We start from the raw sequence: 19,279 nt of genomic DNA, 5'->3' as shown, positions 1-19,279 counted from the left end.
CTGAAGGAGAAAGATGGAGAACAGGAAGAGAAAAAGTTAAAGGAGTTATTTATGTCTTAGAGTTAGGCCTGGGGGTCAGGCAGGAGGCCAGCCATCCACGAGGCCAGCCAGCCACATGGTGAATGAGAGGTAGCTTTGGGGAGTGCTGAAGCTGACAGTGTTAGGGATGCATGCCCAGACTCAGGCCAGTATCTGGAAGAAGAAGGGGAAACAAAAACAGGAAAGAAAATGGCAAAATCCTTACAAAGACTGGTCTACCTCAGAGCTTCAAGGCCACCCAGTAATGGTCCATGCTTCTATTTTAATACCAGCTCCTCTAAATGTTCATTAAATCGCATGGCCTAACAACTAAGCTGTTTTCAAACTTTACTGAATTAAGAATGGCATTGCCAATGTAGTAGCATCAATTGTACTGGCATGAATTACTGTTGATTTGAATACATTTTTTGACAGGAATTCCATGTCAATAGCATGAAACTGCGAGTCTTTTAAGTACTCCACAGATCTGCAAGCTGTCTCTCAAAAAACATGAACCTATCTCCCTGTAATATTTCTACCAACTCTTACAATTCTTTCTACAAGTGTTGGTAGAATAAAGATGTAATCCGAAGGCTGCATGATTGCGATATCAAAAACAACAGTGACTTAATTTCTGCATACAGCCTGACATCTTTTGAGCTTATGATGCTATGTAATTAGTTTTAGGGGAAGCCATCAATCCGTTCTTCCGCATCACAAATCCACTCAGGGATACCTGTGCCGCCTGCTGCTGTGCTTTCTGCTTCTCCATTTTTTCCAATGCCCTTTCCAGGGTTCTCAGGTGTCTGATGTGATCTTCCTGTTGATCTCGTGCTTTCATTAATTCAATAGTTAGTTTTTTAACTTCATTTTGAAGTCTATGAACTATAATTTCAAGTTGAGCCTTGCAATGTCTCTCCTTAAAAATAGCATCCTTTAGTCTGGAACATAAATTATATAACAATAATAATAACAATGTTACATGTTTAAAAATAATGAAAATTATAATCAACGTTAAGGCTTAAAACAGTGATCTATATCTGAAGTATTGTCAAACTCTAATTATACTTAAAAAAAAAAAAAGGCTACAAAGCAGTATATGCCTTTGTCCCAACCCTGAAAATAACATTTTCCTGTAAGGGAAAAACATTCATTATAAACTAAAGAAATTTACATAAACTTTCATTATTTCACAGCAACAGTTTACTCCTAGTGTGTTTCAGTTTTGAGCTAGATGTGAATTTTTAAAATGCATTCAGTATAAATAAGTGATAGTCACCACCCTCAAAGAGCTCAAAGTCAGGCAGAGAAAACTGGCTTGGAATCTCTGAATCATCTACGAGAGGTAAGTGCTAGATAAGTGCCTGGTCAATTTTGACTTCCTTCTATCTTCCTCAGACCAAAGTACTGATCCCAATTTTGTATGTGCTAGAATATTTTGCTTGCAATTGAAAACTTAACTTACGTAAACAAATAGGGAATGTTTACTGGTACACATAACCACACTTAGATAGACTGGCTGGTACTCTTCTGAGACACAGCTGAAACCAAGCACTGAATCCCATTAGGATTCTATACCACAGTTACGTCTCAGGAACTGGCTTCAGCTTTTCCTAGTGTGTCTTTATATTTGTAATGTGACAAGCAGTTAAAGGCTAGCCACAAACACACTTGGGTTCATATTCTTTTAAACTTTTTATTATTTGGATTTCTATATGTGTGTGGACGCCTGTGCATGCATGAAGGCCAGAGAACAATTTTCACACACAGATCTCTCCTTTCATTGTGGGTTCTAGAATTGAATTCAGGTTGTAAGGCTTGTGTGGCCTTACCACCCCACTAAGCCATCCTACAAGCCCTGGGTTTACATTCTAACAGTCACAATAGGAATGATCTTTGCTTAACTCAACTTAGAAGAGCCATAAGAGGCTGGGATTAGTTCATTTTAGTTTATATGTGTACCTCGTGAACCAGTCGTTGTGATGTGTTATTATATTATTAGCTTGGGTTATCAGTTCATACCTTCTCCAAATACTTGAAGCAGCTAAATGGTTGATATAACTCTGATTTGTGGAAGAATCTCATGAATTAATACTGAGCTAAAGTAGTTCAATCTTTACCAACTATAATTTTTAGGATATATGTACACACTCACATATACACAGACATATATGTATTTATGTATGTATCCATCAACTGCTCTATGATGGTAATTTCCTCAATTCTATTAATACCATTGGGCAAATAGGAGACTGAGTAGATAAGAAAAATTAAGAAAAGAAAAGTTAAGGAACTTGGCCTATGTAGTACCAAAGCTAACACAGGAAATGAATATGTTAAAAGAGACTAGGATTCATACCTTAAAGAGACATTTGCCAGTGCCAGCCCTTTTTACAGATATGGCACTCTACAAAGCATGTTACCACCACCAAAGCACTAAATCTTCAAATCAATGAAATTCACATATATGCATTTTCCTAACTATCACTATTTTAAACCAAGGCATACCTATTCCAAACCCAGTAATCTTCATGCTCTGAGAGACATCTTTAGGCTCAAATCTTTCCTTATGTTTTCTTAACTTATTCTCTCATATATTATATCCAGAGTCCTGTTTATCCTTCCTGTCCACCCAGTACTCCCCCCTCCCCCATCCACTCCTCTGAAAAGCGCAGGCCTCCCAGGGATATATCAACCAAACACAGCATATCAAGTTCCAGAAAGACTAGGCATCTCCCTCATACCAAGGCTGGACAAGGCAACCCAGGAGGAGGAAACATGTCCCACAGCTCAGATTCAGACAGGCACCCTGGTTGTCAGTGTAGTGATCCCCCTATGAGCCTAAGTTAGTTGATTCTGTGGGGGTTCTTGTGGTGTCCTTTCCGCCCATCTTCTTCAGGATTTAGAGTCACAGTGTTGCCTTACCTATCTGTGGTAATGAGAGCCTGGCTGTGAACATCTTTTTTCTCATCTGCTTGCTTATGTAGCTCATCGATATAATCCATAAGTTTCTTTTCCGTTTGCTCAGCTTTCCACCGCATCTCTCTCTCTTGGTCTAACTGTTCCACGAGGGACTAAGAGAAACCAGCAATGGTTCATGAACTTGGAAAAAGTCAGCAAACTTCTCACTGCCCCAGCTGTTTCATTTATTTTACAGTAACTTATTGTTAAAAAGTCACAATGAGAATTACAGTAATGGGCACAAAGCACACAGAAGTGAGTAGATATTGCTGGGCACATAATCATTTCAAATGAATGTTAGTTGGTACCGTCATGACAATTATAGAGGGCAATCCTATTATTAGATCATATTTTTTGCAGTAAATAGTAGAATATAATAACCAGTACTCTAGCATGTAAAATGTGGGCAAGCTAACTAATATACTCAGTGAGTCTTGAATATTTAAAATAATTTCAGCATCTCTGAATCCTTTTCCAAAATTGGGTTTCATGACAACTAACAAGACCGTATAAAGAATATTTCTTTGAGAAAACGCGTAGATTTATTTTGTTATTTGAAGAGGTTCAGTATCCCCCTCAAAGTAGGAACTATCAGTTTGGGAAACAGGAACTGTAATTTCCCTAATGTAACATCATTGCAACTGATGTAGTAAATGTAAAAGCAGTAACAGTACACAAAATCTGCAAACTGGGAAGGGTAAAATTAGCTAATTTTCATCACTCTGATAAAACTACAAACAACATTTATTGCTCATAAAAAAAAATGGTTAACTTTCTAGGACTTTGTACTTAAATCTAAGATTTTTAACTCTTCTTAATTTTCTAAACCATACCCGGTAAGTGGTGTTGTCCGAGAGGCTTTTGTCTACTTTAATTATGCCAGTCTTCTGCTCATCTAAGTCTGTTAAGTTATTACAGTTTACTAAAGATGATCTTACATATAAATCTCTAAGGTAAGGCTGTCTCATTTTACGATTACAACTGCAAAGAATAAAAGGCAGAAAAGAATCAAAAATACAGTTTATGTTTTTCAATACAAAAACCTATAGCCACATATCTAGTATTTAAAAAAAATATTAATGAAGGGGCTGGAGAGATGGCTCAGCAGTAAAACCTACTGCCTACTCTTCCAACGAAACTGGGTTCAATTCCGAGCACTCACACGGCAACTCATAACCATCTGTAACCCAGTCCCAGGGGATCGGATGCCCTCTTCTGTCATTAGCAGGCACCTGGATATGGTGCAGACATATATGCAGGTAAAACACCTATACCAATACAATAAATAATTGTTTTAATAAAAAATGTATTAAGTAATAGTTAACTTAGAAAGCTAATTCATGAAGTTTATAAGGGATGTGATTTGCTGATTCACTATTTAGAGCCTCAAGAGTTTTAAAAAAAGATAATCATTCTATATGTGTAGTGTTTAACACATTCACGATGAAATACACTCTGATCATATAATAGAAAAACTTGAAAATAATGCTTTAATTACCCAATGGCACTTAAAAGTTTAAAATTGATACAATATACCAGAACAAATAGAGTCTATCAGTAGTCAGAATAAAAAGAAATTCTTGGGCATATACTAACCAAAAAGGAATGAATGATTTTTTTTAATACATGAAATTTTATACATGGATCACTAGAAGAATTGAAATAACCAATGAGTACATTTAAATAAGAATTATGCAGGCAGAAAGTGGACTGTACTTACTCTGAAGTACATTCTTTTCTTAAGAGCTATCATGGTTGATACCCCAGCTATGAAAATATAGACATTAAATTTCTACATCTGCATGTCAAAAATAGTCATTTTGTCGCCTCTGATCCTGGCTTAGTTGTACTGTTTAACTAGGCCTTGGCCTCCCAGCAAATCTGCCTACAGACAGAGTAGAGATTAGTCAAGGAAACTCAAGTGTATCAGCTTCATTTCCCCCTCATGGCAAGTCGTACAGTGGCCTTTTGTCTGGTACTATACATTAATTTCTCAAAGAGAAAACACTTTTATGAGTATACAGTTCTCAAGTGTCTGTAGGGATTGGGTACTGAACCATCAGCAAACACCAAAATCTCTAAATTCTCACTTTATTATGTAAAATGGCATAGCATTTTTATATATAATACATTTGAGTATATATTAAACTATCTGGACAAACTTTAATATCCAAAACCATATCTGGCATAATACCTTATAAAGCTAATTTATTATACTCTATTATTTAAGAAATAATGGCAAGAAAAAGTTTGCGAATGTTCAATCAGAAGTAATAATTTTAAACCTAGTAAATAGTTTGTATTAGTAAAGATATAATTCTTTGATTTTATTTGATCAGGGGTTGGTTGAATCCATGGATGCAGATATGGAGGATATGAGGGGCCAATTGCTGACCAAATCTGAGCTCCCAGGCTAAAAAGGGAAAAAAAAAACAAAAACAAAAAACAACTTTGATGTCAGTAAACTGAGAAGTTTGTCATGAAACATCAAGGAGCAAGGCAGTTACTACTAACTGTGTGCCTCATTTGGACTACCAAGACCAAAGCAAGTACCTTACAAAACCACCACTGGTTTTATTGTGGTGCTTAATGGTTTGAATACTTCTGGAATAATATGGGATTTTTGTTCTTCTAGGAACTTTTCTGCTGCACTCTCTTCTGTTTCCATAGTCACTTTCAGAAGTTATATCTGTGTCTCTTTTTGGTCTGAGGTCTTTCTCAGGAACATTATCTAGTAAGGAATTATTAGTCTACAATATAAGAAAAAGAAAGAAATCCTGTTAAAAGTTCTGCTCAGTATAACTAATAAAATTTAATGCCTCCTTAAATATTAAGATACTTTATAAGATTAACGGTTTATAAATTATATATCTTTGAAACTGAAAACAAGAAACCCAACTCTGACACAGGAGGACGGGGGGGGGGGGAGAGCTTTTAGTAACTCAATTCTGGGAAAATGAAAAAGAAAACAAAAACAGTAAAAGATAAAACTATTTAAAGACCTCAGAAGTGGTGCATATTAACATCGAATAAAATCAACTTTCAACCAAAAATTACCAAAAAAGTTAAGGAAGGACACTTCATACTCATCAAAGGAAAAAAATCTACCAAGAAAAATTCAGAACATCTATGCTCCAAACACAAGGGTACTTACATTCATAAAAGAAACTTTACTAAAGCTCAAAGCACACATTGCACCTCACACAATAATAGTGGGAGACTTCAACACCCTTCTCTCATCAATGGACAGATCATGGAAATAGAAACTAAACAGAGACACAGTGAAACTAACAGAAGTTATGAACCAAATGCTTTTAACAGATATCTAGACAACATTTCATCCTAAAACAAAGAATATACCTTCTTCTCAATACCTCATGGTACCGTCTCCAAAACTGACCATACAATCAACCACAAAACAGGCCTCAACAAATAAAAGAAGACTGAAATAATATCATGAATCCTATCAGGTCACCAAAAACTAAGTCTTGTATTCAATAACAACAAAAACAACAGAAAGCCCACATAAACATGGAAACTGAACAATGTTCTACTCAACAATAATTTGGTCAAGGAAGAAATAAAGAAATTAAAGACTTTTTCGAATTTAATAAAAATGAAGGCACAACATACCCAAACTTATGAGACACAATGAAAGCAGCGCCAAGAGGAATACTCATAGCTCTGAGTGCCTCAAAAAAGAACCTAGAGAGTACACACACTAACAGCTTGACAGCACATCTGAAAGCTCTAGAACAAAAGGAAGCAAATACACCCAAGAGGAGTAGACAGCAGAAAATAAGCAAACCTAGGGCTGAAATCAACCAAGTAGAAACAAAAAGAACTATACAGAGAATCAGTAAAACCAGGAACTGGTTCTTTGAGAAAATCAACAAGATAAATAATCCCTTAGCCAGACTAACAGGAGGGCACAGAGACTGAACCCAAATTAACAAAATCAGAAATGAAGAGGGAGACATAACAAGAGAAACCGAGAATATCCAAAAAAAATCATTAGATCCTACTACAAAAGCCTATCTTCAACAAAACCGGAAAATCTGTAGGAAATGGACAATTTTCTAGATAGATACTAGGTACCAAAGTTAAATCAGGATCAGATAAGTGATCTAAACAGTCCCATAACACCTAATGAAATAGAAGCAGTCATTAAAAGTCTCCCAACCAAAAAAATTCCCAGGACCAGATGAGTTTAGTGCAGAGTTCTATCAGACCGTCAAAGAAGACCTAACACGAACACTCTTCAAACTATAAGGTACACTACCCAATTTGTCCTACGAAGCCACAGTTACACTGATACCAAAACTAACGAAGAAAGAGAACCTCAGACCAATTTCCCTTATGAATATCAATGCACAAATAATAAAATTCTCAAAATGGAATCCAAGAATACATCAAAACAATCATTCACCATGATCAAGTAGTCTTCATCCCATCCCAGGGATGCAGGGATGGATCAATATACAGACATCTATCAACATAATCCATGACATAAACAAACTCAAAGGGGGGGGCGGAGGACATGATCATCTCAGTAGATGCTGAGAAAGCATTTGACAAAATTCAATACCCATTCATGGTAAAACTCTTGGAAAGATCAGAGGAATTCAAGGGCCATGCCTAAACATTGTAAAAGCAACATAAAGCAAACCAGTAGCCAACATCAAACTAAATGGAAACTTGAAGCAATCCCACTAAAATCAGGGACTAGACAAGGCTGCCCACTCTCTCCCTACCTATTCAATATAGTACTTGAAGTCCTAGCCATTGCAATTAGATAACAAAAGGAGGTCAAAGGAATACAAATTGAAAAGGAAGAAGTCAAAATATCACTATTTGAAGATATGATAGTATACTTAAGTGACCCCAACAATTCCATCAGACAACTGCTAAACCTGACAAACATCTTCAGCAAAGTGCGTGGATACAAAATAACTCAAGCAAATCTGTAGCATTCCTCTATTCAAAGGATAAACAGGCTGAGAAAGAAATTAGGGAAATGACACCCTTCTCAACAGACACAAATAAGATAAAATACCTTGGTGTGACTCTAAGAAAACAAGAGAAAGATCTGTATGACAAGAACTTCAAGTCCCTGAAGAAAGAAATTGAAGATCTCAGAAGATGGAAAGATCTCCCATGCTCATGGATTGGCAGGATTAATACAGTAAAAGTGACCATCGTGGTAAAAGCAATCTACAGATTCAATGCAATCCCCATCAAAATTTCAACTCAATTCTTCATAGACTTAGATAAATTTTCAAATTCATTTGGGATAACAAACAATCCAGGATAGTTAAAATTATTCTCAACAATAAAAGAACTTCTGGAGCAATGACCATCCCTGACCTCAAGCTATGTTACAGCGCAACAGTGATAAAAACTGCATGGTACAGTGATAGACAGGTAGATCAATGGAACCGAAATGAAAGGCCCAGAATTGAACCCACACACGGATGGTCACTTGATCTTTGACAATGGAGCTAAAATCATCTAGTGGTAAAAAGACAGCATTTTCAACAAATAGTGCTGGAACAACTAGAGGTCAGTATGTAGAAGAATGCAAATGGATCCATTCTTGTCTCCTTGTACAAAGCTCAAGTCCAAGTGGTCCAAGCACCTCCACCCAAAACCAGATACATTGAAACTAAGAGAAGAGAAAGTGAGGAAGAGCCTGGAACACATAGGCACAGGGGAAAATTTTCTGAAAAGAACACCAATGGCTTATGCTCTAAGATCAACAATCAACAAATGTGACCTCATAAAATTACAAAGCTTCTGTAAGGCAAAGAACACTGTCAAGAGGATAAAATGCCAACCAACAGATTGGGAAAAGATTTTTACCAATCCTACATCCAATATATACAAAGAACTCAAGAAGGTAGACTCCAGAGAACCAAATAACCCCAAATGGAGTACAGAGCTAAACAGAGAATTCTCAACTGAGGAATATTGAAGAGCTGTGAAGCACCTAAAGAAATGTTCAACATCCTTAGTCATCAAGGAAATGCAAATCAAAAAAACCCTGAGATTCCACCTCACACTAGTCAGAATGGCTAAGATCAAAAACTCAGTTGACCACAGATGTTGGTGAGGATGTGGAAAAAGAAGAACACGCCTCCATTGTTGGTGGGATTGCAAGCTGGGACAATCACTCTGGAAATCACTCTGGGGGTTCCTTAGAAAATTGGACATAGTATGACCTGAGGACTTAGCTATACCACTCCTGGGCATATACCCAAAAGATGCTCCAACATATAACAAGGATACATGCTCCACTATGTTCATAGAAGCCTTATTTATAATAGCTAGAAGCTGGAAACAACCCAGATATCCTTCAACAGAGGAATGGATACAGAAAATGTGGTACATTTACACAATGGAGTACCACTCAGATACTTAAATCAATGAATTTATGAAATTCTTAGGCAAATTGATGAAATTAGAAAATATCTCTACTGAGGTCACAAAAAGTCACAAAAGAACACACATGGTATGCACTCACTGATAAGTGGATATTAGCTCAAAAGCTAGGAATACCCAAGATATAATTCACAGACCACATGAAACTCAAGAAGTGTGGATGTTTCAGCCCTTAGAAGGAGGAACCAATACTCAAGGGAGGAAATATGGAGACAAAGTGTGGAGCAGAGATTGAAGGAAAGGCTATCTAGAGACTGCCCCACCTGGGCTTCTATCCCATATATAGACACCAAACCCAGACACTACTGCTGGTGCCAAGAAGTGCTTGCTGACAGGAGTCTGATATATCTGTCTCCTGAATGGCTCTGCCAGAGCCTGACAAATACAGAGGTGGATGCTCACAGCCAACCATTGGACTGAGCACAGGGTCCCTAATGGAGGAGTTAGAGAAAGGACTGAAGGAGCTGAACGGGTTTACAACCCATAGGAGGAACAATAATATCAGCCAACCAGACCTCCTAGAGCTCTCAGGGAATGAACCACCAACCAAAGTGTATACATGGAGGGACCCATGGCTCCTGCTGCATATGTAGCAGAGGATGACCTTGTTGGACATCAATGGTAGTGGAGGCTCTTGGTCCTGGGAAGGCTCAATAACCCAGTTTAGGTGAATGGCAGGCTGGGGTAGCAGGAGTGGGTGTATGTGGGAGCACCCTCATAGAAGCAGGAAGAGGGAGGATGGGATAGGGGGTTTCCGGAGGGGAAACCAGAAAGGGGATAACATTTGAATTGTAAATAAATAAAATGTCCAACAAAGAAACAAACAAAGAATCAAAAAAAAAAATCCTAACAGCATCTAAGAGTCCTCATATTTAACAATTCAGCTTTCAAGATATACTCCAAGTGTTCACTAGGAAGGTTTATTATGAAAAAGACAAATCAGAGTCAAGTATGGTGGTATATGACTGTAATCTCAGAATTCCAGAAGCAGAGGCAAGACGTCAAGATCATCTGTGTTACACAGTAAGGCCTCTTCTTAAAAAATTAAACAACTAAGGAAGAAAAAACTGGAATCCTCATGAATTGTCATTAGAGACATAGAATGTTGCGGCAACTCTGAAAATTCTAGCAGTTCCCCAAACTTAAGCTAGGGATAAGCAACTACACATGTAGGTATACAGCCAAGAGAATTCAAAACCACATCCAATTAAAAACCTGAATAGTAGTAGTATTATAGAAGTACCATTCAGTTTCCAGAGTAAAACTAGTCAAATGTCTACGAACTGATATCACATACACAAAATAAGAAAATACTATTGGCAATTCAGGTACTGACACTCATGAAGGAAGGCAACAAAGAAAATGAGTGAAAAACACCTCCCATTGTTTTCTGCCACTGTTACTGTATATAATTCTACTTCTGTAAAGAAAAAAATACAGATACAATCAATCTGATGTTTCTGGTTGGTCAACTTATGTACAATTTCTACTTTATACTTTAACTATTTTTTCTTCAATAAAATAAAGATAAATTACTTCATTGAGAAGCTGTAGGATTTGGTCATCTAATTTCTGAAGTTTCACTTCATTCTGAAAGTTGTTTTCATGATTATTTTTTTCTGGTTCAGAAGATGGACACACAGATAAAAGTGAGGCTAACACATTGTCTTCTGGTGTACTTTTAAATTCCTTCAAAGAAGGCAACACATCCATTGGTGGTGCTGACATATCATCATTAACCTACGACACAGAAACAAACCAAAGGTCTTTAAAGTTCTTGTTCTGACACATTAACTCTTGACACCTATCATTTCTCTTAGAAAAACCATCAATACTTTACCTCATCTTCACTTATATTCAGTGGGGAATCAGAAGAAACTAAATTATCCAAAAGACCTTCTAAGCACTGTAGATGGGATGAGTTTATTTCTTCCAAACTTACTGGCTCTCCAAATATATTCTTGCAATCTAAGATTCTCAGTTGTGGTAAAGTCTGGAGAATGATTGCTCGGTACCCTGGGAAACAAAGAATTCAAAATCAAAGCATAAATACTTTAAGAGATTATGTCTAAAACCAACCAAGCTACTAGGTATATTGCCTGAACAGGAATAGCATAAATACTTTAAGAGATTATGTCTAAAACCAACCAAGCTACTAGGTATATTGCCTGAACAGGAATAAACATTATGAACTCAACTCCTTCAACATGCAGTCGGTAAATACAGAAGAGGCAGCGCAGTCCTGCCTCATCCCAAGCACCATCCCTGACAGTCAGATCACTGAACCGTATGGTGTGAAAGATCACCTCAACATGATCAACACATTCTACGCCGAGAAAGAAGATAAACAGGGCTTTTGCTTAGTTTCATATGACCATCATAAGATGAATCAAAATTGTAATTAGAGTGGTAGAATTCCTCGTGGCGAGCCATTAAGGAAGAAGCACCTCACTCTTCTTCTTGATTGCACTTCACTAATATCAGGATCATGTACTGAAAAAAAAATCGTCACTTTCCTTAACAATTAAACGAGAAATCTGTCAAATTAACATTGCATTTGTATGCAACCAATGACCCAGATTCTCTGAAAGAGCAAGCAGTCAGTGCTCTTAACGATCACACCATCTCTTTAACCTCTCAATCAATTCCTTCCTTTTTTTAGTGTGTGTAGATCACGGGGCAACTTGTGGGAGTCATTTCTCTTCTTCCCGGGAACTAAACTAAGGTCATCAGACTTGGTGGCAAGCTACACCATCTCACTAACACTCAAGCAACTTCATTACTAAATATTTCTCAAAAGGATCAATTAAGTGGCTGGGAAGATCCCAAAAGACAGAGTGCAATCTAGAAAATTAGGGCTAGAACTTTAAGATTTATTTTACGCATTTGGGTGTTGCTTCTATATGTATGTGCCACATGTATGCTTGGTGACTATAAAGTAAAAAGGGGACATTAGATCACCTGCAGTTATGTATAGTTATGAGCCACCATATGACTGCTGGAAAGTTAACCTGTAAGTTTAAACTTTCAAAAGACACATTTATTAATAATACAATGAATTCACATGGCATAAAACTCAAAAGCTACAAAATAGAGCTTCACCAATACATTCCTGCTTTTAAGTTCTGTTATCGGGAGTTCCTGTGCAATCTCCTAGCTGTCATATATATTAATATATAGGTATGCTATATTTAAATATATATGTAATATAAAGGGTGGTGTTAAATAATACTTGCTTTTGTTTCTCTTAGTAGCTGGGGGTAAAGGACCATTAGTGGATATAAATACTTTCTTTTTTCATGGTGACATAATATTACAATAAATATAACTGTGATGGTTTGAATAAAAACAAAATCCCTATGAACCACTATAGGTTCATAGGGATTGGCATTATTAAGAGGTGTGGTCTTCTTGGGGTCGATATGGTTTTGGTGGAAGAAGTGCATCACTAGGAGCTGGGTTTTGAGGTTTCATTTGCTTAAGCTCTACCCTGTGTGGCTCACATTCTCTCCCTGCTGCCTATGGACCCAGAGGTAGAATTCTCAGCTACTTCTCCAGCACCATGTCTGCCTGCATGTCACCATTCTTTCTGCCTGAGTATAACAGACTAAACCTCTGAACTGTAAGCCAGTCCCAATTAAAGGTATTCCCTTTATCCTCGGCTGTATTAAGAGAAAGGAAAGTAAGGAAATGTTGCCATGGTCATGGTGTCTCTTCACAGCAGTAAAGCCCCAACTAAGACAAAACCATAGTCAGAAAAATTTGAAATATTCACCATCAAATATACAAATTATCTAAATAACACCACCAAACTATTTACCCTGCTGGGGATGCAGCTCACTTAGTAGAGTGTTTGCCTTGGTGCATATTATCTAGGTTCAATTCCCATGGTGCCTTGGGTTCAATTCACAGGACCACTTAACCGGGCAGAGGTTCATGGCTATGATTCCAGCACTCAAGAGAGGAGGGAGGTTCATGCTTATCCTGTACTACACATTAAATCGAAGCCAGCCTAGGCTGTAAGAGATACTGTCTCAGGGAAAAAGGGAAGGAAGCAAGAAGGGAGGGAAGGAGGGAAGGAAGAAAGGAAGGGAGGGAGGGAGGGAGGGAGGAAGGAAGCAAGCAAGGAAGGAAGGAATTAAGTGGGAGGGAATCCTACATACTTTACAAATAGAAGCAATTCAGTTTCTGTCCAATAAATTCTTTATAATTATGTCTTCTTAAACACACACACACAGTTTCTGTCCAATAAATTCTTTATAATCATGTTTTCTTAAACACACACAGACATATGTATATAATATATATGGAACTCTTTAAGAGTAAAATGAAGGGGTCATAACTTCAGGAAATAAATGCTTTCACATTTATGTATTAGAAATGTATTTAGTTAACCATTTCATACCTGGTATAAGGCAGATAGGATTACCTTCTCCATCTTTCTCTAAAATAAGATTGGTTAGGAAGTGCAATCCTACTGTACACTGAAGTAAGTGATGGATGCTATCTATATAATTACTATGGAGGTCAATATATCTAAGTTTATACTTTAGTCCATGAAGGGGCATCAACCCTGCAACAGGAAAAAAAAAAATGTTTTAAGGCAAAGAAAGAGCATATGAGGATAATTAGTGAAATTCTGTTACTTCTAACAAGTAATTCTAAGTAAATCAGTTCTATCACTTAATAAAAAACAGATAATAATTTCAAAATCTTCTTACACATGTAGAACATATGAAAAACCAATTTTACTTTTAAGATACAAGTCCCTGGAATCATTCATATCAATACTGTGTAATGTAGTAGTCACTAGTTGCTTTTATATTTAAATTAATATTTAATTAAATATCCAGTACCACTGTCAAATTTCAAGTCAGCAGTCACATCTGGCTACTGGTAGCCACATGTGAGAGGGCACCAAAGTTTCCATCACATCTGCCATTCTACGGGAGCTGCCCCTTTCTATGTGAGCAGAGTGCGTAATCTTTGAAGATTAAGCAGGACCCCCCTAAAGTAAGTTTTCCTCACTGTAACTTTTTTTTTTTTTGCTAGTGACCACACTCGTCTTCATTTCTGTGTTTTACTCAGGTATTATTTTGGCAGCAACAAAAGTTTTAATAGAAGTACATCACTTAGATAAAACACTTGGTCAAAACATCATTATTCTTTGCAGTTTTCCAACAGTGGGCTAAGTCTTCATAGCCTGCAAAGTTTCAGCATTATAGAAATATAAACAAGTCGACTTACCACTAAGATCATTTATGTGATTATAAGACAAATTCAGTTTCGTCAGATTAACCAGTGCTTCAAGTCCTAAAAAGTGGGGAAAAGTAACATAGCCTTTATAAGGTTTAAAGAAACAAACAGCCTTGTTTCACACTGAGAGTGAAATCAACTGCCAGTTTTGGAGTTATTTAACTATTTGAACAGAGAGTTTTATGGAAAAAAATTACATAGGTAGTTTTAGCGTCAATTTTCAAAAGTTTATGATTCTATTAATTCGATTCATTGAAAGAAAATACATAATTTTATATTCATTTTTTTCTAACAAAATAACACGTAATTGTTTACAAACCTTCCACTCTTGTGATCAAATTGCAGGACAAGTTTAAAGTGCATAGCTTTGTCAGTGTGTTCAGGCCTTCAATTTGACTTATTTGATTAGAAGACAGATCTAAATGTCGTAGGTTCCAAATGTGGTCAATGGATGAGATCTTGGAGATGTTATTACAATGCAAATTGATGGCATGAATGGATGAATCTAAAGATAACTCTGATATACTATAAAAGAAAATGTTGTAAAAACATATTTAAAAGGCATAACCAACCAGTTGCAATTAAGTACAATGACTATAATGAATATTTGCTCTACTTACTTTAGAAAAAACAATCTATCCTAGGCCCCCTTTCTTTCCTACCCAACTTGTGACCTTTTTGGTTGGATTGTTTTCATAATCAAGACCAACGTGTGCTGCCCAAACATTCTTGGATGTGCAGCCTTCTAGGTTTATCAAGTGAATATACTTAGAGAAAACCCACCTTCTTCTGGTAACTGAAAATGAGAAAGTTCAAGCTTTAAAACTATTTTCTTAATTTTCAAACTCTTAAGCAGTTGGTGTATGGTTATGACAATTAAAGAGACCAAGAGTGACCTGGAATGAATCCAGATCTTATGCATGAGTTTATAACTTTATTTTCTTTACTCTCGATGATAGCTAATTAGTCCAGAATGTAGTTTCCAAAAAACAAACAAACAAACAAACAAAACACCAAAAACCTTATGTTTCTTGCTGGTGGAAAAGCTGAGGTCCTCTCTAACTGCAAGCTGGAATGCATTTCCTCTAAACTGAAATCATCTCTTTACTCCCACTACTACCACTTATAAGTTGAGCATGCCGAGTAGAATGGTATTTCCATGGAACTACAGTGCACTGCTCAGAGATGCTAAAAGTAGTTCGGAATAGCACACACAATGTCAAGGGCATCTGTGGTAGATTTTTGTGCTAGCTAGTATAAAGTTGCAGGAAACCTACTTATTGGCAGCAAGGAAACAGTTGCAAACCTCAAAACACCAATTTCTAAAGGTGTCTGAAGTATTTGCTGATTATCTGGCAATTACAGAATTATTTAGGGACAAATTTTGTGCTATTAACTTGCATCTATCATTTACATAATTATTTAGGGACAGATTTTGTGCTATTATTATATGCTCTTAATAGCAATCTGTTTTCTGACCTATCAGAAATCAATACTGTTGAATTTACTTGCTCACTAGTTACACTGTCAAGTTATATAATATATCTAAAATATAAATTCCCAGAGTCATTGCTTACTAGAAGAAAAAAAAAACGACCCTGCATAATTGCTGTGGTGATTAGTAATAACACATATAACATTCACATAGTCATCATCCTCAAAGCGATAACCATTATTAAATATAAATGTAAGCATTCTTTTGAAAAACCTCTTCGTTGGCAACCCTTAGATCAGGCCTGAGACTAAATTGTTTTCATTATATTATAAATACCACGGTTCTGATGGAGTAGAGCAGGCACCTCAACATAGAGAATATTGTAACAGAAATGCCTGGATCTCAGAAATAGCTAGCTGGCCAGTGAAAATCAAGAGAGGGTCTAGGTTGAACTGGTAAGGCTCACAGAGTATGGAAAATCCAGGGGCCTGAAAAACCACTGAACAGTCTGGGTAACATAAAACAGGGTCAGTAAGAGTTATATTTGGTACTTTCAACAACTATATGGATATGTTTCTGATTGTGTCTTATGCAAAAGAACTTAAAAACGGGTGAGAACTGAGGCAAGAGATGTAAGCGGGGGAATAGGGAGGGCTTGCCTTGCTGCTTGCCCCATGCAGGCCCTAGGGCCACTTCTCAGGCTCCTGGAAGGAGACCAGGAAGAGCAACAGCTAGGGGGAGCGAAAGTGGGGCAGAGGAGAGGGGAAGGAGGAAGCCTGGGTTCCGCAGGTCGGTAGGAAAGAACCGCAGGTTGCGCTGGGTTGGGGAGAGAAAGGAACCCCAGGATCTGTGGAGAGGATACGGAAGAACCCTGAGCTCAGCAGAGTGAGCTGGAGAGATTCAGGGCTTGGCAGGGAGGAAGCCAGGGCAGTGCTGGGAGGAGTAAGAGGAGCCCCGGGCCGTGCAGGGGGAACAGAGAGAAATCCCGGGCTATGCTCGGGGGACAGAGAGGAGCCCCAGACTGTGCTGGGAGGATGGGGAGGAACCCGCTTCCTGCACAAACCCGGCTCTCCGAAGCCAGCCAACCCGAGGTCCAACCGGGTGGCGGCAGCTACCTGTGCAGGCCTTTGTCCATGAAACACACATCCCCGCAGCTGCTGTCGCCATCCTCCCGTTCGATTTCGCTACACACCGCCGCCTCCATGGTACCCGCGACGGGGAGTGGGTGTTAACCGGCGCCCAGCGCTGGGTCCCAGCTTGCTCACGCCTCCAAAAGCGGGAGCGGGGAGTGAGCAAGGGGCGGGGCGAGGACTCTAACCGCCTGCCGCACTTTGCCGCCCTGCGCGGCCGCAAAGCAGGACAAAGGCGCCGCTCAAAGAGGGCTTGACTTTTACGGCATCTGCCTTTAAAGTAAAACCTTTCCATCTGTTGGTTTGGAATGAGTGGGCTACTGAACATTATTTAGAGCCTACTGCCATATGGAGGCGTTTTTCTCAATAGTTTGCTTTTATACTTCGTGACGTGATCTTGCAGACATAGTAATGTTCCCCGTTTTTGGTCACTGAACTCCTGTTAAGTCGTTAAGTATTTGTGCAATGCCTTTATGTATGCTGGTGTCCCTGTAATTAGAAAAAAAATGTTCAGCTTTTTAAAGAATTCGCCCAAGAGACACTCTTCAATGCCTCTGCAAAAGCAAACACTCCAAAGATACTTCACTGGGCTGTTTCAAGGTAGAGTTGGTGATACAATGGTTTTCCATTGTGGTTTAAAATTTTTTTTTTGGTAGGTGACGACAGTCATGACCTAAGTTGACCCCCTTTCCCTCCCAACTGATAGACTGATCTCCTTTCAGGTACCTTATTTCCACAGTTCTTCAGAAAATCTCACAAAATGGTAGGGGATGTTCAGACTATGTTGAAAAAGTTATTCTAACGATGCCAAAGAGTTTGTACACCTTTGTTAGTGCACACGTGTGGGAAAATATCCTGATGTTTTAGTTTTTTATACAGTGGGGACAACCTATCTACAGCCTTAAGGATGTGTAGCCACACAAAGGCATTGCAAAGATAAGGAGACAGCCACCAAAATACAGTTTTCCTGGCTACCACATAAATAACTTGTTGGGGACAGCATACCATGACAGGGACTGCCTGCAGTAGGCCAGGATGGAGACATCTGAGTAGCCCACTGCAGCTCTTTGTAGAAAACAGTCATTCCCACTTCTAATCTTAGCCCTGAATAACAGCTGTATAGATTTCATTTTTGGGTGCCTGTCTTTCAGTTGGCCTTGGTGGGCATAATTATTCTATTATATCTGACTTTCTTATTTCTTTCTCCCTTCTGCTCTGGTGAATTCTGTGAAACTAGACGTTCCTTGATTCTTAAACAGTTAAAAATTGAGGCATAGGGACACAGCACAGCACAGTCCTAATGGCCCAGATGCCTGCTGTGTGTTCTCGTCTTGAAAACAATATAATAACTGAACAATGATAGTTCCAGATTAATGCTTGACTTGCAAAGAAAGTTTGAAGAAATTATTAGAAAATGAATTAGAGCCAACATTGGTATCCCAAGAAAGGAATAGTTTTTTTTTTTGAAATTATGAAATAAATTTTGCACAACATTTAAGAGTGGTTTCTGAATAAGAAAGTAAAGATACATAAAATTATATATTCGTAAACCTAAGTCAAAACACTGGGACTCTTAGGAAAGCCATTGTGTGCAATGTGCAAAAGCAGAAAGCTAGCAGAACTATTGAGTTAAGGGTAAACTTGATTCTTTCTGGCCACTGCCTGGCAGCTTTGCCCATGTCATTTATCATTAGAGCATCACAAGAAAATGCAAGTAGCTGGCCTCATAGCTCTGAGCTCTGAAGTATAATAATTCAAAGGTTAAAGGTTAAATAATGATAAGTTTGCAATTATTGTTATTTTGGCTACAGGCCTGGGAATAGAGAAAGCTTGAAACTTTGGGGAACAATTGTAATTCTTGATTCTTTGTGGGTGTGGTTATTCTTTTGAATTTGATTTGACAATGATTATACAAGGTCTTTTTTTTCTATCTGCTTTTGGAGTATCAATAAAAGACTAGGGCAAGGGAAAGGCAAGAGAGCCATGAGCAGAACATGTGAATAGTGAGTGAGGAAAGAATGTGAAATGTGTGTGAAAA

The 19,279-nt window shown here is 37.9% G+C and overlaps 1 protein-coding gene across 2 annotated transcripts in view; it reads right to left on the bottom strand.

Annotated features, from left to right (window-relative positions):
• Positions 1 to 17,460, bottom strand: part of Lrrcc1 (leucine rich repeat and coiled-coil centrosomal protein 1) — a 39,028-nt gene extending 21,568 nt beyond the window's left edge. For both annotated transcript variants that reach the window (XM_021158215.1, XM_021158214.1), the window contains exons 1-10: positions 17,227 to 17,460; positions 14,996 to 15,201; positions 14,668 to 14,733; positions 13,826 to 13,993; positions 11,261 to 11,436; positions 10,957 to 11,160; positions 5,533 to 5,729; positions 3,813 to 3,960; positions 2,944 to 3,092; positions 755 to 959 (exon numbers count right to left, since the gene is read on the bottom strand). In XM_021158215.1, coding sequence (XP_021013874.1) covers positions 755 to 959; positions 2,944 to 3,092; positions 3,813 to 3,960; positions 5,533 to 5,729; positions 10,957 to 11,160; positions 11,261 to 11,436; positions 13,826 to 13,993; positions 14,668 to 14,733; positions 14,996 to 15,201; positions 17,227 to 17,315 — 1,608 coding nt within the window. In that variant the 5' untranslated portion in view covers positions 17,316 to 17,460. The remainder of the gene's footprint in view (positions 1 to 754; positions 960 to 2,943; positions 3,093 to 3,812; positions 3,961 to 5,532; positions 5,730 to 10,956; positions 11,161 to 11,260; positions 11,437 to 13,825; positions 13,994 to 14,667; positions 14,734 to 14,995; positions 15,202 to 17,226) is intronic.
• Between the last annotated feature and the right edge of the window lie 1,819 nt (positions 17,461 to 19,279).

The sequence above is a fragment of the Mus caroli genome, chromosome 3 (genome assembly GCF_900094665.2).
Source record: "Mus caroli chromosome 3, CAROLI_EIJ_v1.1, whole genome shotgun sequence".
Taxonomy (NCBI): Eukaryota; Metazoa; Chordata; class Mammalia; order Rodentia; family Muridae; genus Mus; species Mus caroli.
The sequence above is the reverse complement of the archived record's forward strand: the minus strand, read 5'-3'. Positions and strand labels throughout refer to the sequence as shown.